The 25,608-nt window shown below is 39.3% G+C and overlaps 1 protein-coding gene across 3 annotated transcripts in view; it reads right to left on the bottom strand.

The window, feature by feature from the left end:
• WDR7 (WD repeat domain 7) overlaps window positions 1-25,608 on the bottom strand; it is a 354,279-nt gene that overhangs the window by 192,794 nt on the left and 135,877 nt on the right. For all 3 annotated transcript variants that reach the window (XM_018039552.1, XM_018039554.1, XM_018039553.1), the window contains one exon: window positions 9,471-9,584. In XM_018039552.1, the coding sequence (XP_017895041.1) occupies window positions 9,471-9,584 (114 nt within the window). The remainder of the gene's footprint in view (window positions 1-9,470; window positions 9,585-25,608) is intronic.

The raw sequence follows: 25,608 nt of genomic DNA, 5'->3' as shown, positions 1-25,608 counted from the left end.
ATTACTTTTGTGAATTACAACTTTTGGTCATATGGGTTTGATATCAATTATAAGGGCAATTCATGTAATATACAGATATATAATAGTGTGCCACAATCTAATGCAATCCATTCTTACCCGTGAGGTATTACTACACAGCTCACAAAAGGCCAAACTTTAAGTTCATCCTGAAGGTTACTCACTCACATGAAAGGTTTTTCTTTTAACAGCTCCTATATTCTTATCCAATTAAATATTTCTTCTTTGTTCCTATTGAGTCTAAGTTTATAAAACAAAACCAAACACATATACTATTAAATCTAAAAACCAAACTTTAAGCCTTTATGATCTCATATTGTATATGTATGTTGGTGTAACTATGTATATGGCTTTACATGAACATAAAATAATCCCAATTTTAGCTACAAAATATGTAAAACTATTCTCTTATACTAAATATCCAAGTTTACTTTTAAGAAAATAGCATGTCTTTTTGTCACAGTTTGAATATTTCCTTGTACTATATTAAACATTAAAAAGACATTTCTATGTCACACAGAGAGAAAATGATATGCCACTATGAATATATTTTTCCTTTTTCTTATATGATTATTTAAGTATCTGGTTTTGAAAATCCATTCCATTTAGAAGCACAAGCTCCTAATGCATCTATATACCGAATCTACAAAAACAGCACCGGGGAACCTACGTGCAGGACAGGAGTACAGACTGAGCCGAGAACAGACGTAGACACAGCAGGCAGGAGAGGCGGCTCCAGAGGGAGGAGACACACGTGCATACCTACAGCGCATTCAAGTGACGTGCGGCAGAAACCAACAAAACTTCGTAAAGCAATTATCCTCCCGTTACAAATAAATAAATGAAAACACACACACACACAAGCTCTAGAGGCAGACGGCCTAGATTCCAACTTGACTCTGCCGTTTCCCGTCTGTGGGCCTTATGTGAAAAGTTACTTAATCGTCCTGTGCCTCATTTTCCTCCTTTGTAAAACAGAGGTGATAATAAGGATAATTACAATTGAGTTGTAAGGATTAAGAAGAGCCCAGAGCATAGACTGATACTTATTAGGTTCTTATTAAATACTAGTGAGCTGTTGTGATAGTTATTAAAGCTCCTGATTTTTAAATGTTTTCGAACACTTTGCTAAGATGATATCAATTATTGTTTGTCTGAACAATCCCTTGCTGAAGCATTATACACAGTCAATTACATACACATTAAAAAAAATAAAAGTGCTATTATTAGAAAATATCATTATAAAAGATTCGGAGCCAATGTAACAGCTAACTGAAGTAATGTGTATTATAGCCCTTCTGATTCTTCAGGATATTTAATTCATTCAAATACACAAACACTTTCTTGGTCAAAATGCACTGATACTATGCAGATTCTCTATCTATAAATGTTCAAAAATTGTTTTAAAGTGAAGCTGAAGATTATAAAGGTATTTCTAAGCCACTTTTTTTCATCTGTGCTCTTGCTTATCTCCTTTTGGGCTTTTTTGGAGGCAAGTCACCTCAGCTCAACCTTTCAAACATAAGCTTAAACAGAATAAATCAGCGTAGGTTAACTTGCAATTTTCAATGAACAATAAAAAGCAAGTTTTCATAGAGCTAAATGACTGACTGCGGACCCCTAGGGGAATGGCAAAAAATACACTATGCATACCATCACACAGCAGGATTCTACCCTTTGGTTCTTCAGCAGCATGTGTTAAACATGGAAAACTCTGGAAAAACTCTGTATTTCTCTCTTTCCCGTGAGCACCTCCCCATGTCCCCATCTCCCCCACCCCCATACAAGCCGCCCTGCTTCTCCAGTGGTGGGGCCCCAAGCCCCAGAGTGGTCTCTTGGATAATGGCTACTCTGGTACCTCTAGTTCCAGAAAAACCATGAGCTTCTTGGTTTCCAGGGACAGAGCTGAGCTTAGTAATGAGGTGGCACAACTCCCAGGTAAGGGGAGAAGCACAGAGAGACAGTATGGCTCAAGAGGCAACGCGACCACTGCTGAAAAGCACAGAATCTAAAGTCTAGACAGGGGTATTCTTTGTGGAAATGGACAAGGGGGAAATCACTGACAGGTGTATAGGAGGTGTATTTTACAAGAAATGGTAGCAATTACCAGTGGACAATGTTGCAAAGTGGGAAAGCCAGGATTATTAAGTGATTTCTGGTTTGGGGTGTTAGGTGGCTAAAGGCACCCTCAGTGACATCTTTTATGAGACCTCAATACAAAAAGGGGATGAATTTTAGAAATACATATGAGCTCATTTTGGACTCGGTATCTAGGGATCTGTGGGACATTCAGGCAAGGGGACACATTAATCTGACACTCAGAGAACAAGCTTAGATTGGAGATACAGATTCAATAGTCTTTAACAAGCAAGCAGCAGCTAAAACCAAAGAAAAGGGAAAGTCAATCACCCAGAGCGGAAAATATGAAAAGAGAAAGTGAAGGAAGAAAAGCCATGACTATATTTTAATATTCCTGTCAACTCTCAAATGCCATATTCAGAAATAATCTACTGGTGACGGAATTCCAGTTGAGTTATTTCAAATTCTGAAACATGATGCTGTGAACGTGCTGCACTCAATATGCCAGCAAATTTGGAAAACTCAGCAGTGGCCACAGGACTGGAAAAGGTCAGTTTTCATTCCAATCTCAAAGAAAGGCAATGCCAAAGAATGCTCAAACTACTGCACAATTGCACTCATCTCACAGGCTGGTGGGCTCACAGAGTCGGACATGACTGAAGCAACTTAGCAGCAGTTAGCAGCAGCAGCTCACGCTAGTAAAGTAATGCTTAAAATTCTCCAAGCCAGGCTTCAGCAATACGTGAACCGTGAACTTCCAGATGTTCAAGCTGGTTTTAGAAAAGGCAGAGGAACCAGAGATCAAATTGCCAACATCCGCTGGATCATGGAAAAAGCAAGAGAGTTCCAGAAAAACATCTATTTCTGCTTTATTGACTATGCCAAAGCCTTTGCCTGTGTGGATCACAATCAACTGTGGAAAATTCTGAAAGAGATGGGAATACCAGACCACCTGACCTGCCTCTTGAGAAATCTGTATGCAGGTCAGGAAGCAACAGTTAGAACTGGACATGGAACAACAGACTGGTTCCAAATAGGAGAAGGAATACGTCAAGGCTGTATATTGTCACCCTGCTTATTTAACTTCTATGCGGAGTGCATCATGAGAAACGCTGGACTGGAAGAAGCACAAGCTGGAATCAAGATTGTGATTTGATTGTAATCAGATATGCAGATGACACCACCCTTATGGCAGAAAGTGAAGAAGAACTAAAAAGCCTCTTGATGAATGTGAAAGAGGAGAGTGAAAAAGTTGGCTTAAAGCTCAATATTCAGAAAACTAAGATCATGGCATCCAGTCCCATCACTTCATGACAAATAGATGGGGAAACAGTGGAAACAGTGAAAGACTTTATTTTTCTGGGCTCCAATATCACTGCAGATGGTGATTGCAGCAATGAAATTAAAAAACACTCCTTGGAAGGAAAGTTATGACCAAACTAGATAGCATATTAAAAGCAGAGACATTACTTTGCCAACAAAGGTCCGTCTAGTCAAGGCTATGGTTTTTCCAGTGGTCATTATGGATGTGAGATTTGGACTATAAAGAAAGCTGAGCACAGAAGAATTGATGCTTTTGAACTGTGGTGTTGGAGAGGACTCTTGAGAGTCCCTTGGACTGGAAGGAGATCCAACCAGTCCATCCTAAAGGAGATCAGTCCTGGGTGTTCATTGGAAGGACTGATGCTGAAGCTGAAACTCCAGTACTTTGGCCACCTCATGCGAAGAGCTGACTCATTTGAAAAGACCCTGATGCTGGGAAAGATTGAGGGTGGGAGGAGAAGGGCACGACAGAGGATGAGATGGTTGGATGGCATCACCGACTCGATGGATGTGGATTTGGGTGGACTCTGGGAGTTGGTGATGGACAGGGAGGCCTGGCGTGCTGCAGTTCATGGGGTTGCAAAGAGTCGGACACAACTGAGTGACTCAAGTGAACTGAACATCCTATCAATGTGTACTAAAACTGAGTTATAAACACTAAGCAGCAAAAAGCATTTTCCTTTGCATTTTCACGTCCCAGTTTTTTTAAAAAGTATATAAAGGTAAATTCGTTGAAATGACATCTTTCAGAAAACTACAGAATCCACACTTATTTTTCTTAAAAAAGGGAACTACACGGTAAATAAACCACAGCACTCATGATGTATAATTATCCAAAATATTCATAATAGTAAACTTATATTTTATAGTAGCCAACATTTTGAAGTTAATCAGAAGAGTAGTGATAACAGTTTAGAACAAATGATTTAAAAATCACATTGTTCTGAGACTATCAGTTATAAATTAAAGAATGAGAAAGGGAAAGGGTAAAATGCAGAAAGTCTTATTCTAGTTTACTAATTATATGGCTTCTATCTCTCTGCTAAGAAAGTATTTCTGATTTCTGAATATATAATGCCCTAAATTTTGCCCTTTGGGAATTTAACAAGATGAATTTCCTATCTTTCAGTCAAAACAAATGTATAAACATTTTATGAACAGGGCCTCAGTAAATGGTAAAATTAACAAATCAATATTTAGTCTCAGACAAGGCGTGCTTTTCAGCTCTATCTTAATGTACTAGAAATGTTGACTTTGCTCTGTGAATCTATGTTAAGGTGTCAGTTTTATGTTGGTGACTTCAAAAAGCTAGACAGAATCACACAAATTTCATTTTACAAGTACATAATAACTATTTACATTATGAGCACTAATTATATTTAGTCTTAACATCATACTAGTTGTAAATAACTTAAAGAACAAATTGTAAAAGAACATTTAAAGAATACACGCTGATTTTTTTCCCTCATGGGAGATAATCTCTTGCTCTAACTCCAGAATAACAAGTTTGCCTTCTAGGCAGTAAGACAGGACAGCTGGCAAACGTCGGGCTCAGGCTTGCAATCCTACCTAAGCAGGAAAGGTGGGCTGTGACATCATCTCCCATTTCAAAGGAAGCGATGCCAAAGTTCAGTGAGTCTGAGACTGTGAGGCAGGTTGGGGTGGTGTTCAAGTTCACACGTGGGCTCTGGAATGAGACAGGACACATTCTCGGTCCCTTGAACATGAACTCCCCCAAGCACACTTCCTCATCTATCTGGACAAATAACCAGAATACACTCCAAAGAAATGCTGTTAGAATCAAGAATAAAGAGGTTGGTACAAAGTTAACAACTTGATACTACTTTCAAGTTCTCTTACCTTTCTCTATTTTTTCTTTATTCCATAGCATTTCTCATTTTTTTTATATAAATTGAATCTTACAAGAAAGCACAACAGATGGAGTCAGCTTGCCCATCCGAGGCTCTGCAGCGTCGCTGCGCCTGCTGTGAGCGGCTCAGTCTGTCCCCTGTGCTGCTGACTAGCACCAAGTGGTCTCTTCCTGACAATGTCAGTGGCTCCTGACCCTTTACTGCCGTTATGTGGTCAGTTTGTGTCCTTGTGGTATTGAACAAAGGGTAGGATGCTGCAGTATGACCCCCAGGAGAATAGAGTCAATTTCTTAAAGGGATCCCTGCAGGTTTGTGAATAAAACTCATCCAAAATTCTTTTAAAACTGATATAAGGGAGGATGATTTAAAATACAACATTTAGGGGATATATCTCTTCATTCTCACTCAGAGTGCTATCCTTTACCTCAATGAAAACCGCGTAAAAATAACCAAAAAACTCACCTAAGAGGTCTACCTTAAAAAAAACAGATTATGATTTGTCTAAAAACATATATACATATCAGTTTTTAATGAGATGTACTCCATTAATATAATTATTGCCTATTAATATTACAGTGAAAATAAGAACATACTATTTACAAATATTGATATATATATATAAATTCATATATATATATGAACATTTAAACTAGAATATCAAAAATTAAAGTATACATACAAAAGCAAGTGCACAGGTGTAGAATATGTGTGTGACTCTAAAATTATAAATAATCCAGAAACAATCTTAATGCCATTCTTTGTACTTTCAAGAAAATACTACTCTTATTGTTAAAACAGATTTTAAATATACAGAGTATTGCAAAACCTGAAAGAATTCCTTTGGTGGGGGCAGGGAGTATATTCCCCATTCCTACTTTGTAATATTTTTAAAAAATGAAAAATAGGTTTTAATATTTTTTCTAAATAAAACAATATTGATCTAATATTGTTAATATTAGATATTATTAATCTAATATGGCTTTGATATGCATTTAAGATATTTGGTTAAAGGAAAGAGCCTCATAAACCTTAGACTGGAATGCTAAGTAAAACTGAGGGCGTGTGTTGACCAAGGCACTAGTGGCATTACTTTGTAGAGCCGATCAATAGATATTAGCTTTAAAAAGAGAGATTTAGAAAGAAGCGGCAGCATATTTTTGAAATGACAGGGTGAAGGTTTAAATTGTCTCAATCAAGGCTCAATTTTTTCTTCCCAGTTTTTCCAGCTGTTCTCTTCCAGTTAAGACTCTTCATTTCAAATAAATTTAATTAGTTCCAATTGATCATAGCCAACACTTACACAGCTTTATCCATGCTTCTTTACTTTTATACAGCAAACACTAACAAAGACTGCCAAGCTCAGACCAAGGGTCGCAAGACAATATTCATACTTCATTCGCTCTCACCCAGAAGAAAAATTTCAGCTTTAAAATTCTGCCTACAGCAAAAGCATTAAATTATACCGCATATTTGAATTGTTATCTTGGTCAGCTGTTGAGTTCAGTTAATTGGAGAATTCAGCCTCAGATTACCACAAAAATAAAATTAATACAGCCATGCGTATTAGCCTAGCTACAGCAGTCAAATAAGATTTCATTCAAAATAGCGGCAAATATCTCTGTCATGATATAATTTCTATTTTATTTTATGAGGTGATATTACGAGAGCAATTCCTTTTAAATAATCAGGGGGAAAGTCAGGGTTTTCAGGGTGAATAGCTGAACTGGCCAGTTTTCCCTTTTGCAGTACCTCCTGCGTTCTACAACGCTAGTTGGCCTAAAATAAGATTATTCTGCTTGAAACAGGTTTCTCTCAAATGCACCTACTGTATTTTTCATAATGCAATTTATATAGGATTCTAGTCAATAAAAAGAAATATGGTTTTCTTCTAAACCCTCACAAAAATCTATACCACATCTTAATCAAGTCACACAATCTAAAGGGAACGTGAACGATCCACAGACTGCAGGGCGCTGGTTGCTCTGACAACATGTTAAGGAAGTCTTTCCCAGCTATTTAAATTCTTCGGCTCCTGAGCGTTCTTGCCTCGAGTACTCGTGGCAGGAAGTGAGTAAGTCAGCTGATAAATCCATGCATCGCATGCACTTAACTGAACTTCTTACAGATTCAAATATAGTTTACATGGCATTAATTGACTCTCCAAACTAGATTTTCATTTTTAAGCTTCCTGATTTTTTTTTTTTACAGTAAAATAAACACAGAGTCACGTGCCCTAACTCTGACTCGTGACTTCGGCAGAGCATAGTTCATAATTTCAATGTACTGATTTAATAATAGTTACTTGAGTGCTCAAAAATTCAGCTTTTCTTCTGGAATGGAAAGTGAGATATTCTACTATTGCAAAGGTAACTTCTATTATTTAAACCATGACTTTTTGCAGACAAGAAAACCTTTAAAATTTGAGGTAATAAAACATATCTATATATTATTTTTTTAAAAGCAGTAAAAACTGAATAGAGCAAGAACTCATTTTTAAAGACCTACAAATTGCCTAGATGGGAGGGGAGAATGGATACATATAGAGGAAAGGCTGACTACCTTCGCTGTTGACCTGAAACTATCACAATATTGTTAATTGGCTACACTTCAAGACAAAATACAAAGTTAAAAAAAAAAGAAATAAAAAAATAAAAAATTTGCAAATGATATCTTCTAGTAGCTACTGAAACAAACCCTATAACTTACAGTATAAATGACTTTTAGCAAAGCTGCAAGTTTGAGAAATTATTTACATATATATTTAAGATGGATGATATTTTTTATATCAATGAGCCCATACATTAAAAAGCAAGAGCCACCACCACCACCATCATATTTTTTGCTGAAAACCAGATGTTCCATGATAAAGTCAACGACAGCAGTGGCACAGTCCATAGGTTTTTAAATACAGGCTTTGAACATTTTCAGGCGAGAACAGTAGGCTCCCTCAGGTGATAACAGTAAAGAACCTGCCACACACAGCTTTAAGAGGAAAAAGGGAGGGGAAAAAAGCCAACTTCCCTTTAGTTTCTTTTTTTTAACCCCCTCGTCCTTTAATGACTGTTGAAAATTTTACTGACACTTTGTAAGCATGCTTCTTTTCAAATTATTGATTACTATTAAGTTAATATATCTCACTTCACAATAGTTATAGATTTATTTGGTCAGATTTTATTTTTTAACCATCCACACCAAAAACAAGAGCTTATCATTCTTAATACCAATACAAATAGTATACTGGGCTTCCCTGATGGCTCAGATGGTAAAGCGTCTGCCTACAATGAGGGAGAACCGGGTTCAATCCCTGGGTTAGGAAGATCTCCTGGAGAAGGAAATGGCAACCCACTCCAGTATTCTTGCCTGGAAAATCCCATGGATGGAGGAACCTGGTAGGCTACAGTCCACGGGGTCGCAAAGAGTTGGACACGACTGAGCGACTTCACTATAAATAGTATACTAGGTTGTTTTTATCCTCTGTGCACTGAAAGAAATTGAGCTGAATGCATTTGCATATTCAGTAATCCACCCTGCTCTAAGTCTATTAAAAGATAGGTTGAACATAATGCAGTGTGTGGCTTTCCTAAATTTTACCACATGTCTGATTATGTGATAAACAATAGAGAGAAGAATGCTCAACACCCAAACAATGGAAGTAACTTTTAAAAAAGCATTCATTTCTACCGTACAGGTAGAAAGAGCATCTGTAAGTTTCCTCAGGTAGCCTATGTTGCATGTATCACTATTACAACTTCAATATTTTCAGTCTATCCTAGGGCGTGCTGCAGTTCATGGGGTCTCAAAGAGTTGGATGTGACTTGGGGACTGAACAACAAGACTACTGTAGCTGCAAAACCTGTCATAACACAAGAGGCGTCCTCCTCTACATGTTCCGAGACTTCAGTAATGCTCCTAGCCTCTGAATTAGAAGGTCCCCGGAAAATCGGACACACAGCTAGCGGGCTAATTGTTAAGGCAACAATGAGCAAACCTGGACCAAATAAACAGTTCTGCTTCTTTCTACTTCAAGACCAAAAAGGGCACTAAAGGGTCTCAAAAAACTAAGCATTCCATCAGTGCACGTTTCCATCCCTGTACTTAGTCCTGCTATAAATGACCTAGAAGCATTTTCCAATATCAGATAAAGTTCATCCAGGTGACATTAAAGATGTCTCTTCTTACCAGTCGTGATGTCATCATCCACAAGGTCATGCTCCTCCTCTTGGACTTTGGCTTCTGGCCCGGAGGCATCAGGAGCAGTGGTGATCGTCTGCATGGCTTCTGCTGAGACCCCCGCTGAAACAAAGGAGAAGAAGAGCTAGTTTGTAAAAACTAAAAGAGAAGTGGACCAAAACTCTTAAAGTGGTTTAATTTACTTACTGGATGAAAATGCAGTATGTTAAAAAAAAATACCATATATTCATCCACATTAGGAAGAGACAGAAAGTAACGAACCAAACATTCACATGTGCTCTCTACTGCTTTCTATGTACATACATACATGGATGCAAACAATATTACTTTTAACCAAGATCTGGGAACAAAACACTGAAGTTGTATAGTTTCACTTGCTTCCTTTCAATATGTTTACTAGTTATTTTAGGAAATTTAGACACGCTTATGCCTAAAAAAAAAAATGAGAAAACCTAGAAAGTGAAGGACTATTTTAAAAGTTTGCTTCTCTTTAATATCAGTTTGCTTGTAATTTGAGGGATGGGAAGAGCGATGATGACAAAAGAGGGATTTGGGTTCCGGGTCTTTGAAAGAGACCTTAAATGTATTGCTCCAAGGGTATAACAGGTGGCACTAATGGTAAAGAACCTGCCTGTCGATGCAGGATACAAAAAATATGCAGGTTCAACCCTTGTATTGGGAAGATCCCCGAGAGGAGGAAATGGCAACCCACTCCAGTATTCTTGCCTGGAGGATTCCATGGACAGGGGAGTCTGGCAGGCTACAGTCCATGTGGTCACACAGAGCTGGACACGACTGAAGCAACTTAGCATGCATGCAAGAATTAGATAGAAGGTTCAGTGACAATTACTGAACTGAAAGCAACTAACTGAAAGCTGACAGGTGAACTAGATGAGGGCACCCTAAACTTCCATTCTCCGAAACACCTGAGAACTTGAGAGAACTTCCCACAAATGTCTTTTCTTAACTCACCTGTCTTCCCATTCTAGATAAAACACAGATTTCCCCCACTGTCTGGAAGTAGTGCATTGCTATGACAACAAAAGAGGGATATGTGTTCACAGAATCACACGATATTGAGTACAACCACTGCGAAGTCCTCCATGTATCTGTGGTTCCTCCTTATCTGTGGATATTCAACCAACAACGTTGGCTGGCTCACGTAATACTGTAGTACTTACTAGTGAAAAAGAACCACGTGTAAGTGGATCCACTCAGGCCAAACTAAGGTTGTTCAAGGGTCAACATATAAATGAAAATAAAACTACAGATCAGTAATTCTCATGAATCTAGACGCAAAAAGCCTCAACAAAATGTAAGCAAGTAGAATTCAACAACACATAAAAAGAATTATATACCATGACAGAGTGAGATTTATTCAGTTGGGAAGCAAGCCTGGCTCTATATTCAAAAAGTCAATGCTATCCAAAATTTTAACAGACTAAAGAAGAAACAATCATACGATCATGTCAATAATTTGACAAAATTCGACATCATGATTTTAAAAACTCTCAGAAAAACAGAAATAGAGGAAGAGGGGGAACTTGTGCAACTTAATAAAGAGCACCTATTAAAAATCTAACATTATATTTAATGGTGAAAGACTGAATGCTTTCCTCCTATGATCAAGAATGAAGCAAAGATGTCCACATTGTTGCTCTTATTTGACACAGCATTAGAAATTCTAGACAGTGCAATACAGTAAGAAAATAAAACATGTACAGTTTGGAATGAAGTGACCCCATTCAAGATAAAAACAACCGTCTTATGTGGAAATTTAGAGGAATCCACAAAACAAACAAAGTGAGTACGGCAAGGCTGCAGAATACAAGAAAAAGGGCTTCCCTGGTGGCTCAGTAGTACAGAATCCACCTGCCAATTCAGGAAACAGAGATTTGATCCCTGATCTGGGAAGATCCCACCTGCCACGGAGCACCTAAGCCCACGCACCACAACCACTGAAGCCTGCACGCCACAGAGTCCGTGCTCCACAGCAAGAGAAGCCACCGCAATGAGATGTCCAGGCAATAAAGAAATACAATTTTTTAAACGAGAATACAAAGAATATTTTAAAGATCATATTTCTATACACTAGCAATGAACACACGGACACCTAATTTTTAAAAAATTCTATTAATAATGGCTCAAAAATACTGAAATACTTGGATGCCAATTGAAAAAAAACATATACAGGAATTACATGCTGATATCTATAAAACACTGATGAAACATCAAAGAGGCCTAAATAAATGAATGGAGAAACATACCATGTTCATAAGCTGAAAGAGTCTATATAGTAAAGATGTGAAATTCTCCATATATAGGTTTACTGTTAACCTGATTTATTGGTGTATATAGAGACAAAATTCTTCTAAAATTATTTAGAAAGACAAAGGAACTAAAATAGTTTTTAAAAATTGGGGAAAAAAACAAGGTAGGAAAAAAATCTGCCCCATTTCAAGACTTACCAAGTTGTTAAAACTACATGGTTTTAGGTTCATGGACCAGAACAGAAAACCAGAAGACAATCACAGATACACCCAGTGATATTCGACAGAGGCGCAAAAGCAAATCAGTGGAGGAAAGACCATCTCTTCTATAAATGGACTGCTGTAACTGGATAACCGGAGACAAAAATATGAACCCTGACCTAACGCTCACACCTTTTATAAGAATTAACTCACAGTGAATCATGGACTTACATGTAGAACATATGACCACAAAGATTTTAGGGGAAAAAAAAAAAGAGAGAAAACCCTTGATACCTGAGGCCAGACCTGACACCAAAAGCACAGCCCATAAAAGGAAAACTGGTAAAGTGAACCTGATTAAAATTAAAAACGTCTGGAATTTCCCTAGTGGTCCAGTGGTTAAGAATCTGCCTTATGTGGGGACACGGGTTTGATCCCTGGTCTGGGAAGATTCCACATGCTCAAGAGCAACTAAGCCCACGCACTAAACTACCGGAGCCCCCGCAGCTAGAACCCGTGCTCCACGGCAAGAGAAGCCACTGCAGGGAAGCCTGTGCCCCACAACAAGAGAACAGCCCCTGCTCACCACAACTAGAGAAAGCAACTGTAGGGAGGCGAAACGGACATGTGTGCTTGCTTAGGACTGGGAGAGAACTTCCCTGGTAGCTCAGCGGTCAAGAATCCCCCTGCCAATGCAAGGGACGTAAGCCTTGCTCCCAGGTTAGATTCCTGGGTTGGGAAGATGCCCTAGAGAAGGAAACAGCAACCCACTCCAGTATTCCTGCCTGAGAAATCCCATGGGCAGAGGAGCCTGGTGGGCTACAGTCCATGGGGTGGCAAAGAGTTAGACGTGACTGAGCAGCTAAACAACAACTACAAAGGGCTGGGAGGATGGGGGCGAATGAGTAGTTAAACTCAGGAGTCTTTGGTTTCTTTTTGTGTGATGAAGATGTTCTGAAATTGATTACAGTGACAGTTACACAATTCTGTGAATGTGGTTAAAAAAACAAAACATTGGATGGCACAGTTGTAAGTGTGAAGTCGATGGGATGTGAATTATATCTCAAAGAAGTTTTTTAAAAATTGGCTTTTCTACTATTCCAGATCAATGAAGAAATCCACACCCCTTTCTGTGTACTCTTTTGGTATGGTCTCTGCCATGAAGAAAACAGGGAGAAAAGAACCATATAGAACAGTTAGGCAATAAGAAAACAGACTCCACCATGAACGTTTTTCTTGTGTCAGGAAGGCTAATGTTCCATTTTTAATTTAGAAAATTAAACTATATTCCTCATTTTGACCATGCTTGTAACTCATCCTATTATGTCTTACAGTCAAATTTTCTGGGTTATTTTGTTACCAATCAATTAAAAAAAAAAGATTGATTTGGATAATTCAAAATTCTATATATGACATTTTTTTTTTAAGGATCAGCTAAATATCTAAACTGCAGTCAAATGGGGGTAATGGGATGATAACAAAATACCTGAGAGTCCAAACTTTTGTTGGAAGATATAATAAGAGACACTGATAATGCAAAGACCAAATTACTAAAATAAATTCTCAAATACAAACAGCACAGATGATTTAAAACTAATTTTAATAAGTTTGTTTTATGGAAATGATAGAAGTTTCTCCTTTTGAACTTTTGGACCATAGAGTTACGATAAAAGATGAGTAAAACCTATTACTGAACCTTTTAAAGCATGGTAATCATTACCTACAAAAAAAGAAGGGAGGGGATAATAACAATTTAAAAAATTCCCAAAACCTAGGTATTTATAGTCGCCATAGTATTTAGTCACACTTTTTTACATGACTATCTTATGATAATAGGAGACATTCTTCATAAGGCAAAATTATAGGGCAGAAATCAAATCAGTGATTGCCAGAGGCAAGGGGTACGGTAGGAGGACTGACTATAAAATGGTCTAAGCAAATATTCAGAATAACGAAAATAATGAACATCTTAATTGTGATAGTAGAAATATGACTACCCACATTTGCCTAAAATTCACAGAACTGTACACTAGAAAGAGCGAATTTTACCATACATAAATTATACCTCAACAAACCTAACTATAAAAAAAAATACAATAGAAGGTACTACATCACTGTCACTAAAGAGAATTGAGGTTATATCAGAATACAATGCTATTTTCAATGGAACACAAAGACCAGAAGAAAAAAAAATGTATTCCTTTCTTCCTGGTATTAAAAAGCTAAACTTTTTGAAACATAAAAGTCATTTCATCACTATCCACTATCAGTAAGATGATGAAAATATTCCTGAGAAATACTAGGATACCTACATCGAAGCTTCAGCTTCTTGCATATTTATATTATGCAACATTATAAGCACTGTCAATTAATTATACGGCGGTACTCTGCCATTTTTTTATGTACTTGTTGTAGGTGATCTCATTTGTCAAACTATGCCATAAAATCTAAGACATTCACTTTCTGAATCTCTTCAAAATATTTGGCAGTAAAGAACATCTCATAAAGATTCAATAAATACATTGAGAATAGAACTCAATACCTTCAATCACATGACACAAATTATGTTATTTAAATATACTATAAAATAATAGTAAGTGTGCTTTGGTGAAAAAGATATAATAAAGAGATACAATTTAAAAAAAAGAGAAAACATTAATGGGAAAATGTGAGGCATTTAAAAAACTAAATCCAGATTCACAAAATTAAAAAAAATGAATGTACATTATGCTGGAAATACGTATCTATAAATGGGTTCTACCCTGTGAATCAGGAGGAAAATAAGGAAAAACATGGAATGGAGCAGAAAAGTGGTATAAGTTTGGACACAGCAGAGGAAGGCATGAGGCTAGGCTGTGGCACCAGCAAAATAAAAAGCAGAGAGCAAGGAAGACTACGTGAGATCGCCACACCATCCGGACAAGAACACTGAGACCACTGCTCATTGTGAGAGATGCAGGCAGACAACTTTCTCGTTTGTATGCAATATTTGTAACCGCTTCAGAAAAACATTTTCAATGTAAATGTGGAAATCCAGTTTTCAAAATCAACGAAATGAAACTGCACTTGCCTCTACCCACCTGCAAAATCAGGGACAGTATTATAAAATTTATCTTTCAAAAGCTTATAAAGTACCTTTATAAAAATTTTTTCTATTGCCTAATATATGAGTAACGACTAATGAGGTGAACTCTGAAGACTTCAGTGTCATGCGATTAAATGAACAAAGATTAAATACTAAATTTTAATAGAACAAAATTTAAAGCATAGCGCTATAACCAATGTTGCAATATAAAACCATTTAAGTTCATTATAATATTATTTTTCTATTGAAGATTAGATGAAAGTGAGACACAATATTCTTGGACTCAGAAAACTATACCACAATATTTACAAATATTAACAAACAGTGTATTTCTCTTTCCCACTGTAATACAGATTTCCACTGAGACTGAAAAATGGATCTAAAAGAATAGCAGGTATTTTTTTTCTTTCATCAGCCTTTCCCAACTGCGGTTTCCCAGTGCTCCAATTAAAGTACACAAGGCAAGAATCTGATACGTAGCTTTACTTTGAATAAAGTAAAATTTCACAGTGTGGAAGGGAGGAGGTGTGTATCTCGAGTTTATTTTCAGGCAGCAGGCTTGAATTTATTGGAAGCAGATCTCCGCAGTGAGTGACCGCATGGCTCCGCATTCCCCACGATCCTTATGACAGACAGACGGCCGGCCTCGCATTAATTCACTCCACACCACGTCTATCGATCCGTAGCCGGTTCCCTGGTCTCTCCGCACACACTGCCTGTCTGGCTGCCTACACCCACATCAGCACACACACACAAAGGCCAGAGAAAGATAACCTTTCGCTTTCCATTAAAGACACAGTGTCCACTTTTCCTTCCCCAATAACACCAAAAATATAAAATATGGCAGTACGGAAGTCTCAGACGAAAGCCTTCCTATAAGAAATGGTAGAGATATTTACCCCTAATGCTAAAGAGAGATCATTTTTTCAAAACAAGTTAGTTTATTAAAGGCCACAAAGCAATTAGAGAAAAGAAAAGTACAGTTAAAAAAATAAAAAATGGCTTCAAGCCTGAATAAGGATGTAATAATCATCTGGTCACATAGGTTTTGATAGTTGTTTTCAATGAAATGAAATACATTTTTTCCACGTTACCTTCTTTTTAGAAAATTGTTCTCACATGAAATGTGATTATAAACAATTGTGAAAGCAGCAGAGACATTTATCGAAATATACCCAAGGAATAGAAAACACAATGGGGAGGACACTATATCACCAGAACATTAACCTAAGTGGATAAAGCTTTATTATTCCTCTTTAGCAACAAAAACCTAAAAATGATCCATGGTAAAAATTACACCAAATACTTTTAATTCATTGCATGCACTTTTTCAAAGATTTCTGTTTGATTTGCAGGCTATGAGCTGACTCAACACCAATTTTGGTTTCAGAGGACACATAAAATGAACATTTATTTTTTAGCCTATAACATGTTGAGAAACAAAGGCAAAACTGTACTCAAACATAAACTTAAAATAACCACCTATAACCCAAATTACATACCTCAGAACTGGGCAAAATATATCTTCCTGGATCAGAAAGTACCTTTGAAACCATTTGTGACTTTTGCCGTTCTTTTGCTGTTGCTGTTGCTAGGATTATGCAGGCAGAAGTTATACCAGCGAGTGCTAACAAAAAACGTGCACTAAATACAGCATGCTAAGCATGCTGTTCTTTATAATCGTAACAAACTGCTTTAGAGATTAAAGAGAGGCAACCTGATGAAGGCTGGTGAAGCTGAAGATCGCTGGGACACAGGCAGTGGAGACACAGGCCGACTGAGACCGGAGGAAGGAAGAGGCTGGCCCTGCCCGGCTGGGCAAAAAGCAGAGCCACAAGGGTGAAGAAGACGGGCAACCACGCCAAGTTCTCCCATCAACTTCGACCAGAGCACCCACGCCGCTGCATAGCAAAGCCCTGCCAGGACCTAGCTGCACCAGATGCCAGTGACACAAAGGTGAAAGATACACCCTACGCTTCCCAGGAGCTCAGGTGTGAGGTAAGGCCATGGAGCCTCACGAATGAGACACAAGCCCGACACGTAATTTAATTTGTGGTTTAGAAAGCTCTCTCCCAGGGCTCCTCTGGTGGCTCAACGGTAAAGAATGCACCTACCAGCACAGGAGACACGGGTTCAATCCCTGATCCGGAAAGCTCCCACGTGCCGCGCGACAACTAAGCCCGTGCGCCACAACTCCTGAGCCTGCTCTAGAGCCCGAGAGCCGCCACTACTGAGCCCACCTGCCCTGGGGCCTGTGCTCAACAACAGGAGAAGCCGCTGCAACTAGAGATCAGCTCCTGCTTGCCACCAAGAGGGCAAAGCCCGCACAGCAACGCAAACCCCGCATCGCCAAAACAAACGAACGAGTGAATGAAGAGAATGCTTTCTCCTGGAACAAGGTGAAGAATGATTTGGAAGGACTCAAAAACAGATACAGCAATAAGGCCAGGGCAAACCTTTGTAAGGTAGCAAACCTTACTTCTTGGAGCCCTACAAGTTCCCTAGAACTGCCAGGAGGAAAACGGAGGCCTTCTAGCTCCCAGACTTTACCTTTTATCTGCGAGGGTGTGTGTGCAAGCACATTGTGTTCAAGTTTTCCTTCGAAGAAAGGATACCACGTTGCCCCACATGTCTGAAAAGCACTGATCTCTAATTTTAAAAACAAAGAGTGTATAAACGTGGAGAAAATCAAGAGCTGTTTTTATGGCGGGAGGAACACTGGACACAGGGAAGGACGAGCAGGGGGAGTCTTTGGCCTGCTCTGGAATGATGGCTATGCTAGGTGGCGGTGGTCCTGTCCAGTCGCTAAGTCGTGTCCGACTCTTTGCAATCCCGTGGACTGCAGCACGCTATGCTAGGTAAAGGGGCTACAAATGAAAAGGAGAAGACACAAGGACTTCAGAGAAACTTAGAGCTGTGTGGAAAATACAAATTTGCAAGTGAAAATACAGTGAGCACTTTCTGAAAGAAAAAAATCCATTACAGTCTGCTTGGGATGGGGTGAAGAAGAGAGCCAAGTCAAAAAGAGCCTCACGGAAAGGAAATAGATGAGCTGCATCTTAGAGCATGCGTGAGAATTTACATGGAATGACAAAAAGTGGAAAAAAAATATTCCAGGTAAACAGGACAATATGCTAAACGACCCTTATGTATCTACAGAAGTGGGTAGCAGAAGAACAGGTGTGTGGAGAGGCAAGCTACTGAGTGATAATCGCTCAGCCGTGTCTGACTCTGCGACCCCGCGGACTATAGTCTGCCAGGCTCCTCTGTCCATGGGGATTTTCCGGGCAGGAACACTGGAGTGGGTTGCCATTTCCTTTTCCAAATGGGGAGGCAAAAAAGAGGTTAAAAGAACAGTTCTGGTCAGAGTCCTAAAGACGATGAGAAGCAGGGGGCTAACAGAAAACACGGAACAGGAGAGGAGCATGTTTTTATTCTTTAAGGCTCCAGCATGGCACTTGGAGAGAACAGGTCCACAGGCGGTAACCACAATCACAAGACTGCTGGGGTTGGCGGGCATGCAAGGACAGTCAGCAAGAACTTGAAGACATGAGGTTTTAGGGTAGGAAGGGTAACCCTTCAACTTCTCTTTCTCACCATCAGCGTAGATGATCAGTTTGTGAGGGACCAGAAGGAGCTGTCTGAAGACAATTATGACGGCAGAGAGTTTGAATCTACACTTGCCGGCAATTCCAAAATGGCAACCAGTGAAAAGCGACAGCTTCTGGCAATCCAGCCAAGCTGCTGTGTGTCCTGGTATGCAACTCAGTGAAAACAAGACATGAGAGAGGGGTACATTACCTACTCAATTCAATGTTGGATGTGAGTGGTATAGCACAGCACCTGAGACATGACACGTGCTCAGTAAAGTGCAGCGTTATCATCATTACAATTGCTTTTACTATTACTAATTTTGGCTTACTTTATTAAACTATTTCCTTCTCTAGAAGTACTTTACTACCTTCAGTATCCAACACTCAACTTTTTTTCTATTTGATGAATTCATTTATCTGTCTTTTTAAAACCATTTATTAAGCACTGCCTTCCTCTTTTTAGAACGATGTTTGCAGATATCTTAGGACATCTGCTTATATACAGAAGCCACTTGAAGCCAGAAACAGAATAAATATTTATGTTTCAAAGAACCAATTTATCTTATGATTAGTTCCATTACTGCCAATCATACACACACACACACACACACACACACACACATAGGAAAGCTTTTGACTTCTTAATCTCTTTTAACGCACAACACATAACTGATTTGAAATACATGGGGCTCCATCCCGAGGAGCGGTGGCTGCGCAGCACAGGAGGGCCTGGAGGAGCTATCCCACGTTGAAGGTCAGGAACGGTGGTGGTAAGGAGATACCCCTCATCCAAGGTAAGGAGCAGTGGCTGTGCTTTGCTGGAGCAGCAGTGAAGAGATACCCCACGCCCAACGTAAAAGAAACCCAAGTAAGATGGTAAGTGTTGCAAGAGGGCATCAGAGGGCAGATACACTGAAACCATACTCACAGAAAACTAGTGAATCTAATCACACTAGGACCACAGCCTTGTCTAACTCAATGAAACCAAGCCATGTCTGCAGGGCAACCCAAGACGGGCAGGTCATGGTGGAGAGGTCTGACAGAATGTGGTCCACTGGAGAAGGGAATGGCAAACCACTTCAGTATTCTTGCCTTGAGAACCCCATGAACAGTTTGAAAAGGCAAAATGATAGGATACTGAAAGAGGAACTCCCCAGGTCAGTAGGTGCCCAATATGCTCTAGAGATCAGTGCAGAAATAACTCCAGAAAGAATGAAGGGATGGAGCCAAAGCAAAAACAATACCCAGTTGTGGATGTGACTGGTGACAGAAGCAAGATCCGATGCTGTAAAGAGCAATACTGCACAGGAACCTGGAATGTCAGGTCCATGAATCAAGGCAAATTGGAGTGGTCAAACAAGAGATGGCAAGGGTGAACGCTGACATTTTAGGAATCAGCGAACTAAAATGGACTGGAATGGGTGAATTTAACTCAGATGACCATTACATCTACTACTGTGGGCAGGAATCCCTCAGAAGAAATGGAGTAGCCATCATGGTCAACAAAAGAGTTTGAAATGCAGTACTTGGATGCAATCTCAAAAATGACAGAATGATCTCTGTTCGTCTCCAAGGCAAACGATTCAATATCACAGTTATCCAAGTCTATGCCACAACGAGTAACACTGAAGAAACTGAAGTTGAACGGTTTTATGAAGTCCTACAAGATCTTTTAGAACTAACATCCCCAAAAGATGTCCTTTTCATTATAGGGGACTGGAATGCAAAAGTAGGAAGTCAAGAAACATCTGGAGTAACAGGAATATTTGGCCTTGGAATGTGGAATGAAGCAGGGCAAAGACTAATAGAGTTTTGCCAAGAAAATGCACTGGTCATAGCAAACACCCTCTTCCAACAACACAAGAGAAGACTCTACACATGGACATCACCAGATGGTCAACACCGAAATCAGACTGATTATATTCTTTGCAGCCAAAGATGGAGAAGCTCTATACAGTCAACAAAAACAAGACCGGGAGCTGACTGTGGCTCAGATCACGAGCTCCTTATTGCCAAATTCAGACTTAAATTGAAGAAAGTAGGGAAAACCACTAGACCATTCAGGTATGACCTAAATCAAATCCCTTATGATTATACAGTGGAAGTGAGAAATAGATTTAAGGGCCTAGATCTGATAGATAGAGTGCCTGATGAACTATGGAATGAGGTTCTTGACATTGTACAGGAGACAGGGATCAAGACCATCCCCATGGAAAAGAAATGCAAAAAAGCAAAATGGCTGTCTGGGGAGGCCTTACAAATAGCTGTGAAAAGAAGAGAGGCGAAAAGCAAAGGAGAAAAGGAAAGATATAAGCATCTGAATGCAGAGTTCCAAAGAATAGCAAGAAGAGATTAAAAAGCCTTCTTCAGCGATCAATGCAAAGAAATAGAGGAAAACAACAGAATGGGAAAGACTAGAGATCTCTTCAAGAAAATTAGAGATACCAAGGGAACATTTCATGCAAAGATGGGCTCAATAAAGGACAGAAATGGTATGGACCTAACAGAAGCAGAAGATATTAAGAAGATGTGGCAAGAATACATGGAAGAACTGTACAAAAAAGATCTTCACAACCCAGATAATCATGATGATGTGATCACTAATTTAGAGCCAGACATCTTGGAATGTGAAGTCAAGTGGGCCTTAGAAAGTATCACTACGAACAAAGCTAGTGGAGGTGATGGAATTCCAGTTGAGCTATTTCAAATGCTGAAAGATGATGCTGTGAACGTGCTGCACTCAATATGCCAGCAAGTTTGAAAAACTCAGCAGTGGCCACAGGACTGGAAAAGGTCAGTTTTCATTACAATCCCTAAGAAAGGCAATGCCAAAGAATGCTCAAACTACCGGACAACTGCACTCATCTCACATGCTAGTAAACAAATGCTCAAAATTCTCCAAGCCAGACTTCAGCAGTACGTGAACCGTGAACTCCCTGATGTTCAAGCTGGTTTTAGAAAAGGCAGAGGAACCAGAGATCAAATTGCCAACATCCGCTGGATCATGGAAAAAGCAAGAGAGTTCCAGAAAAACATCTATTTCTGCTTTACTGACTATGCCAAAGCCTTTGACTGTGTGGATCAGAAGAAACTGTGGAAAATTCTGCAAGAGATGGGAATACCAGACCACCTGACATGCCTCTTGCGAAATCTGTATGCAGGTCAGGAAGCAATAGTTACAACTAGACATGGAACAACAGACTGGTTCCAAATAGGAAAAGGAGTACGTCAAGGCTCTATATTGCCACCCTGCTTATTTAACTTCTATGCAGAGTACATCATGAGAAACGCTGGACTGGAAGAAACACAAGCTGGAATCAAGATTGCCGGGAGAAATATCAATCACCTCAGATATGCAGATGACACCACCCTTATGGCAGAAAGTGAAGAGGAGCTAAAAAGCCTCTTGAGGAAAGTGAAAGAGGAGAGTGAAAAAGTTGGCTTAAAGGTCAACATTCAGAAAACGAAGATCATGGCATCTGGTCCCATCACTTCATGGGAAACAGATGGGGAAACAGTGAAAACAGTGTCAGACTTTATTTTTGGGGCTCCAAAATCACTGCAGATGGTGATTGCAGCCGTGAAATTAAAAGACGCTTACTCCTTGGAAGAAAAGTTATGACCAACCTAGATAGCATATTCAAAAGCAGAGACGTTACTTTGCCGACTAAGGTCCGTCTAGTCAAGGCTATGGTTTTTCTTGTGGTCATGTATGGATGTGAGAGTTGGACTGTGAAGAAGGCTGAGCACCAAAGAATTGATGCATTTGAACTGTGGTGTTGTAGAAGACTCTTGAGAGTCCCTTGGACTGTAAGGAGATCCAACCAGTCCATTCTGAAGGAGATCAACCCTGGGATTTCTCTGGAAGGAATGACGCTAAACCTGAAGCTCCAGTACTTTGGACACCTCATGTGAAGAGTTGACTCATTGGAAAAGACTCTGATGCTGGGAGGGACTGGGGGCAGGAGGAGACGGGGACGACCCAGAATGAGATGGCTGGATGGCATCACGGACTCGATGGACGTGAGTCTGAGTGAACTCTGGGAGTTGGTGATGGACAGGGAGGCCTGGCGTGCTGCAATTCATGGGGTAGCAAAGAGTCGGACATGACTGAGCAACCGAACTGAACTGAACTTGTTTTAATGTTATTCTAGTAGATGACATATTTAATTGGCAGTAATATATTATAAGATCACACAAAAGGCATTTGTGATATTCTAAAAATTTCCCACAGTAATTAACTTAGATAAATAAGATGATGTGCTCTGACTTCATTATTTGGGAATGTTAAGTTCTTCTATAGATAACTCAAAAACATTTGGATGGATGAAAGCCATAAGAAATGTTAAGTATAGACGATAAATAAACAAGAGTTTGTGAAACTAGAAGCAAAACTCATGAGGTATATAAGTATGGATGGTGAGTTAATGAGCTGGAAGATATGCTATATGTTAAAAAGAATGAAGCAAGCAAGAATGCTACTTAAAACAGAAACAAATGGAAAGACCAAGTCATCATATAAATGGGAAACTGTAACACTTCTCAAAGAAAATATCTGCAAGACCTTGGGTTTGCCAATGCGTTTCTAGAGTACTAAAAGTATGAGTCATGAAATATATAACTGATAATTGGGCTTTATCAAAATGTAAAACTTCTGTAAATGATGTTCAGAAAATGAAAGACAAGTTTACAGATTGGAGAAAAATATTTGAAAAGATTACACATCTGTTAAAGGATGTGTGTATATATAAGGAACTCTTAAGACCCAACAATAAGAAAACAATCAACCTAAAAGAAAAAAAAAATGGGCAAAAGACTCAAACATGCATTTCACCAAAGAGGATTTATGGATTGCGAGGAATCATGTGAAAACATGTTCAATGTCGATAGTCATTGACATGACACACTTAGTTGCTCAGCCATGTCCGAGTCTTTGGGACTCTACAGACTGTAGTCCACCAGGCTCCTCTGTCCATGGAATCCTCCAGGCAAGAATACTGGAGTGGGCAGCCATTCCTGCTCCAAGGGAACTTCCCAATCCAGGGATCGAACCCAGGTCTCCTGCATCATAGGTGCATCCTTTACCATCTGAGTCACCAGGGAAACCCACTCACTAGTCATGAGGGAAGTGCAAATTAAAGTCACAATGAGGTATCACTACATATGTTTCAGAATGCCTAAAATGAAAAAAAAATTAATTTCTTTTTAAAAAAGGAACTGTGGTGTTGCAGAAGACTCTTGAGAGTCCCTTGGACTGCAAGGAGATCCAACCAGTCCATTCTGAAGGAGATCAGTCCTGGGTGTTCTTTGGAAGGACAGATGCTAAAGCTGAAACTCCAATACTTTGGCCACCTCATGCAAAGAGGGGATTCATTGGAAAAGACTCTGATGCTGCGAGGGATTGGGGGCAGGAGGAGAAGGGGACGACAGAGGATGAGATGGCTGCATGGCATCACCGACTCGATGGACATGAGTTTGGATGGACTCTGGGAGTTGGTGATGGACAGGGAGGCCTGCTGCTAAGTCGCTTCAGTAGCGTCCGACTCTGTGCGATCCCGTAGACGGCAGCCCACCAGGCTCTCCCATCCCTGGGATTCTCCAGGCAAGAACACTGGAGTGGGTTGCCATTGCCTTCTCCCAGGGAGGCCTGGTGTGCTGCAATTCATGGGGTCGCAAAGAGTTGGACACGGCTGAGCGACTGAACTGAACTGAACTGAACTATATTGTGCTGGCAATGATACCGAGCAACAGTAAATAGTAATACAATTTACTGCTAGCAAGAATGCAAAATCCTGAAGTTACTTTGAAAAATAGTTTGGCAGGGTTTTCTTTTATATGACACTCACATTTATCAAATGATCTAGCAATTCCGATCCTAGATATTTACCCAAGTACACTGAAATCTTATATCTGTACAAAATCCTAAACATGAATAGTTATGCAGCTTATTCATAATCACCCAAACCTGGAAACAACCCGTATGTCCGTAAACAGGTGAGAGGATAAAAGAACTCTGGTATAGCCATATAATGGAACACTATTTAGCAATAGAAACAAATGAAATATTGAGTCATGCAGTAGTTTGGGTGAACTTTAAATATATTTGCTGAGTGAAAGACATCAAGCCCAAAATGCTACATGTTGTATAATTCCTACTTATACTGAATTTTGGTAAAGGCAAAACTGCAAGGATAGAAAAAACTGGTGGTTGCCAAGAACTGGTGGAGGTGGGACTGATTGCCAAGGAACTAAAAAAGAAATTTTCAAGGTGGTTGAAATATTCTTATGGCACTGTGATGGCAGATATCTACACCTAATTCATTGGTTAAAACTCAAAAACCTATATACCCAAACAGTAAACTCTGTTGCTTGTAAATTTAAAAAATGATAATTACAAATTTACAAGAATGTCAGGGGACCCAAAATAAACTGCAGACTGCGACAAATGAATATAATTACACTGTAAGTGTAGGCATAACAACACAGAAGGATGTAAAGAAAAAAAAAAGGAGCTGACACTAAGCAACTCTGCAAAACAGGCCACAACCCTGCTTATTGTAAAGCTAAAGACAGAAAGAACTGTACACACATAACGTATCCTTGTTGGTAAACTGGTTTTTTCACAGAGGGATGGGTTAGCAATTTTTAAACTACTTTTTCATGTCTACTAGGGTTGGAAAAAACAAGTAAATCTATCACAGAATCAGATTTCTCACACTCAGAGAAATTACGAATATGCAAAGAGGAAGACTAGGCTGAATCCTGTGGTAGTGGATTAAAAAGGATATGTCAGTATCAACCCGTCTCTATTTTAATAATATATAGAGAAACAGGCAGATACAGAAACAATAATCATAGATAAGTGGGTGTACAAGAGCGAGTATGCACATACGTACTTCCTAGTTTTGTCCAAAATGAGGACCGAGAAGCAGTGAAATCCCAGAGAGAACTGGTACCCAGATCTTAGTTACTAATAC

Source organism: Capra hircus, chromosome 24, assembly GCF_001704415.2.
Source record: "Capra hircus breed San Clemente chromosome 24, ASM170441v1, whole genome shotgun sequence".
In the NCBI taxonomy this organism is placed as follows: domain Eukaryota; kingdom Metazoa; phylum Chordata; class Mammalia; order Artiodactyla; family Bovidae; genus Capra; species Capra hircus.
This window is presented reverse-complemented; position numbering and strand designations above follow the sequence as displayed.